The following is a 5,339-nucleotide window of genomic DNA, read 5'->3' as shown; positions in this document are numbered from 1 at the left end:
AGGGATTGTAAAGGACTCTCTCATTATGGTGTAAACCTTTTAAACGTAAAACACTGTCTAAACCTCGAACATGTTACTAAAGCTACCACAACAGATGCACACGTAACAACTTTGACTCTTAGTGTTTACCAGGTTGACTCTGATTAACGTTTTTCACAGTATGCCTTTGTCCCTCTCCCCTTTTCATCTCACCTCTAGCTGCAACAACAAGGGACAAATACAGAAGATTTATTTCTGTATCAACTTCCACGGCTCTGAATTTGGTGAGTTTGGAGAAGAGCATTTTGTTTCTTCTTCAAAAATAGTCTGTGAGATCCGAAAGAGCAAGAGAACAAGGTCTGTACTATGGTACTCATGTCTTTCCTGAAACCTGGACATCCCCAGAGTTCTGTTCAAAGTTTCTTTTCTTGCCTTTGTTGCAGACAGGGATACAGACATTGACTACACATTGCACTCAATAGTTATCTAGGATTTTCTATAAGGAGCTCATGAGGAATGAATTCCCAGGAGAGGATAGTGCTCCCTATTTTGTGTCAGATAATGGCAGCTCTGAAGCTAGATATGATCCAGGGCTATGTATGTAGCCTTTCTTCCCACTCCCTGACATTCATGCTCCCTCCCACTACTGTCTTATTTCTCCCTTTCAGACTGACCCACTCCCACCTCTTTCTCCAACTGACATCGTCTTCCTACTATTGTTGGGTTCCTTGCTCCCTCCCAATTTTCAACAGATCATCTTCCCATGTAGTGATTCAGGGGTGAGACCTAGACAGATGGAGCTGGAGTCCTGGAAGAAAGTAAAGGATGACCAACAATGACCTATCCACATCAGACTCCAGAGAGCAATGAGGAGGAAGATCAAAAGCATAATGTTGGGGAAGAGCAAGAGTTTTCTCATCGCTGACTTTAGCACAATGTCTCTTAAATATAAAGAGGGGGCCTAAAACACCACTGCCTTACTCCACTGACTCGAATTACACTGGTGGAGCAGCAGTGACTGACAGATTTATAATTATGATGATCTAGAACTCAGCTGGTAAATTCTCTTTCTCTGGTGTGTTAGCACCTACTGAACATCAACCTCCTGCTTTACAGGTGAGAGGTTTGGAAACTGGGGTGGTGCATGACAGCTTCAGGCCATCTACCAATGCACAAGATCCCAGAGCAACAAATAATGTAATGAGAACCTAAATACAATCATCTTAAAGCAAATGACACTGTAAAATAGTTCTACTGAAATTCGATTAGGCTTTTATCAGGTTTCTGGGGTCAAAGAGGCTATTTCAGAAGGGTAATCAAAGCAAAGAGGGTAACTGACTAATTACACAGCTGCTTCATCATATGTGACTTTTCAAATATTGGTTTTGAATCCAGCAGAATAATTTACACCTTGTTTTCATTCCCTCGGGCTACCCACTTCCTCTAAGAATATCTGGGCCATGACTCCCAGGAGCATTGATAGCTACAGCTAGCAGTAATTGTTCTCCTCTCAGAGGGCCAAATGCCCCCTCCCAGATAGATTTTTCATCTTCTTGGAGGGCTTTTTCATCTTCTCGTAGGGCTTCCTCATCCTCCCAGAAAGCTCTTTCCTCTTCTAGGAGGGCTTTTTCATCTGCCCAGAGAGCCTTTTCTTCTGCCCACAGGACCTTGTCCTCATTCAGGAGAACCTTGTCCTTTTCCCAGAGGAACTGATCCTCCTTCCAGAAAGCCTTATCCTTCTTCCAGAAAGCATTATACCCCTTCCAGAAGTCCCTGTACCCCTCCCAGAAGGCTTTTGCTTCTTCCCGGAAAGTCTTTTCTGCCTCCCGAAAGGCATTTTCCTCCTCCCAGATGGGGTTTTCCTCCTCCCAGAAGGCCTGGATCGCCATCCTGAAGGCCCTGATCTTCTCCCGAAAGGCATTCATCTTCTCCCAAAAGCTTTTGATCTTCTCCTGAAAAGCCTTGATTTCCTCCCGAAAAACTTTCTCATCCCACAGCTTCTTGATGAGCTGCTTCTGGCGGGAGGTGAAGGACATCTAGAGGCAATGGCAGTTTTATTCATTCACTTGCCAACCTTGATGAAAGCTCTCGTCTCTTACGGAGCCTTGTGAGGGCCAGGCATGGTCCAAGCCCAGTCCAGCCTGTCACATCCTATAGCCCATCAGATAGAGAAGTGTCAAGATGTCAGCAACGACTATCGTAATTGGAATTGCTCAAACATATGCAGTAATTGTGTAAATCGGGGGGGGGGGGGTTGAAATATGGCTCCACCAGAAAAACTGATGTTTACAAAGTGAAAAGCCTTCTCTTTGGATGGCACTTATATAGCATCAATTAGTGCAGTATTTGGGCAGGGATCCTGTAGCTCATTGTAGGTGTAACATCTGGACCAAGATTTTCCAAAGTGATTTTCAAAAATGATTTTGGGTGCCTCTGTTTTTTGAGTGCCCAACTTGAGATCTTGGCAGGGACCTGGGGTTCCTGAAAGTGCTGAGCACTCACCCTCCAAAAATTAGGCCCCTTGCAGGTCACTTGAAGTAGGCATCTCAAAATGGAGGCACACAGAATCACTAATTACCCAACCAATGGAGAGAGAAAACAATCTGGTTTTCTATTGACTAATGCTGCCTCATAATTCCTGAATTGAGAGAAAAGCTAATTACTTATTTGTTCTGTTATATTTATTATGAATTATTGTACAATGCCTCAGGCTCCAGAGCAGGGTGCTTTATAAATAAAATATCTTTTTATTATTTGATTATGCACGATTTCCTCTACCCTTTGCTGGAAACTTAGGAGAGGCTCCAGGGATAGCAGGGGCAGTGCAGGGAATGGTGCCTTCTCTTGCCAATGGTGATTATCAAGGAGATGGGAAGTGTGTGATACCTTAAACCCCCTTCTTCCTTGATTTCCCCTCTCCTTATGTGAGATCTAGGTGTTGAAGGGACTTACCAGGATAGTACCCAGTAGGTCCTTCCAATAGCCTTTGATGTGGATGTGGGAATCTATGGGGATGGTCTTCTAACATCATCCATTCCACTCCCGCCATCCACTCCCCATGCCACTGCTACCAGTGATCACTGGGGCGAGTGGGGGCAGAGTGAATGAAAGAAGCCACTTCTAGCCTCTCTCACGGCCATTAGGATGAGCTGTGTGTCTAGCAGCCCCACAGTTGGAGAGAACCACCGCCGGGAGTCCTGTGTGGATGAAGAGGAACTATTGGTTCTCCTGGTCTCACCTACTCCTCTGATACTGCTTTGCTACTCCTCTGGCCTTCTCCTGAGAAGGAAGATTAACCATTCACTGGCATAGCAAAAGCTGGGAGGCTGTGAATGTGCTGCCTGGAATGGGGAAGAGAAAGGGGGGATAGAAGTGATGTTCCACTGCATCCTTGCAGGGCTCCTAGCAGCACACCTCAATCGCCACTCCCTGCGAGCCTCTCAGTAGTCACTGAAACAACAGCGATTTCTCAACAAAGGTGATTGCTGGCAGTGGCTCCTCTGCACCCACCCCTCCTGTGGGACTCTTGGGGAGGCAAGTCCTTTTCATCAAGGAGACCAGAAAGTAGCATCTCCTCCTTTCCCACCCTCTGGGATCCCTGTTGGTGGCAGTCAGTGGGATAAAGAAAGTTCAATCACATTTATCTCCATACTAACAAGAAGCTGCCTGAAAACAAAAGGGAGAGGGCGCTAGACCTGACCCCAACATATGCTCTATGCTGGGGAGAGGGAAGGATCCTTGGAGGAGCGGCAGTGACAGATCAGTCCCAACTCTTTGGGAGACTTTTGAAGAGCAATGACATAGCAGCACCAGGAGGTGAATTTTGCCATTCCGTGCACTGCAGCTGCTTCAGCCTGGTCCTTCCCTGAGGGTCCAGGAAGGAAGGATTCAGAAGCAGTTAGCAAACAGACGACAGGATTGTTTGAGTCTTTTAAATAAAAGACCCACACTTACTCACACCCTACCTTGCCTCTGAGTGAGTGTCAGCACTCGTTCCATTTGTTCATACTCACACCCTTACCACGCTTTAACTTTTATCTCTCAGGAGGAACCTTTTCCTCCCACATCTCTTCCTCTCTTCCAGCAGAGGATTGGAGGAATCCAAAGGACATGATTCCCCTACCTCAGGATACAAGTAATTCACACAGAGCTTTTAATGGGAGTTATTGTATCATGTAGAGGGAGAATCAGATACTGTATTAAAGGAGAAGGATTTAATTCTGAGTTTCTTACACTTATCGGTCTAATCACCAGTAGACTGATGGCAGCCAATAAGGAGCTCAAATATAGCCAGTCTTCTTTCAGATTAAGTATCTCACATTTGATATTTCTATTACTAGGCAGCAGGTTTAAAACAAACAAAAGGAAGTATTTTTTCACACAACGCACAGTCAACCTGTGGAACTTCTTGCCAGAGGATGTTGTGAAGGCCAAGACCATAACAGGGTTCAAAAAAGAACTGGATAAATTCATGGAGGATAGATCTATCAATGGCTATTAGCCAGGATGGGTAGGGATGGTATCCCTAGCTTCTGTTTGCCAGAAGCTGGGAATGGGCAACAGGGGATGGATCATGTGATGATTACCTGTTCTGTTCATTCCCTCTGGGGCACCTGGCATTGGCCACTGTCAGAAGACAGGATACTGGGCTTGATGGATGTTTGGTCTGAACCTTTATGGCCGTTCTTATGTTCTTCTCTCTTCTTTAGTTCTCAGTGTCTCACCTCCTGGACTGCATACTTTTCCCTCTCCTTTTCTCTTTCTTGCCCTACCTCCAACCAACAGGAGCAGAGTGAAAATGGTATCTGCCTTGTTAGTTTCACTTTGCTGATCCTGTTGGGCCACTAGAGAAGTGCTATGTGCAGAGCAATACATTCATTATCCTGCTCTACCCAGCATGTTCATTTCCAGTGTTTTCTGGCCTGCCACAAATCAGGGATAATTGAGGTAATCGGCTCTTGGCAATTGGTTTTGGCACATTTACTTACCTAATTTTGCCTGAGCTATAAAAACAATTGCATGAGACATGCTTCTATAGTCCAGCTAAGTGAGGCACATAACCAATGTCTCACTGTGTTTAATGCAACCTGATGAACAGATTTTTACCTCATGCATGTATAGTTTGTTAAATGGTAGAAAGCAAAGACAAATCAGACATCTTCTGGTTGCTTAGTTCTACCTCTAGGGAAGTAATAAAGAAGGGTTTTACTGATGCTTCAAGAGCAAGGCCTAAAATAGACAATGAATATACAGTGGGGATCTTTTCCAAATCAGATCTGGTGCTTAGAAAACCAAATTAGTAAGCCATCAGTCCCACTTGGAACCTCCCTCTCCATGACATGCATGTAAAATGCAAAGAA

The 5,339-nt window shown here is 44.9% G+C and overlaps 1 protein-coding gene across 1 annotated transcript; it reads right to left on the bottom strand.

Annotated features, from left to right (window-relative positions):
- Positions 1-1,409: 1,409 nt before the first annotated feature.
- CCDC70 (coiled-coil domain containing 70) lies at positions 1,410-2,965 on the bottom strand. Its single transcript, XM_005287181.2, has one exon. The coding sequence runs from the start codon at positions 2,013-2,015 to the stop codon at positions 1,410-1,412; it is 606 nt and encodes a 201-aa protein (XP_005287238.2). The 5' UTR covers positions 2,016-2,965.
- Positions 2,966-5,339: the final 2,374 nt, after the last annotated feature.

The sequence above is a fragment of the Chrysemys picta genome, chromosome 1, assembly GCF_011386835.1.
Source record: "Chrysemys picta bellii isolate R12L10 chromosome 1, ASM1138683v2, whole genome shotgun sequence".
NCBI classification, from domain to species: domain Eukaryota; kingdom Metazoa; phylum Chordata; order Testudines; family Emydidae; genus Chrysemys; species Chrysemys picta.
This window is presented reverse-complemented; position numbering and strand designations above follow the sequence as displayed.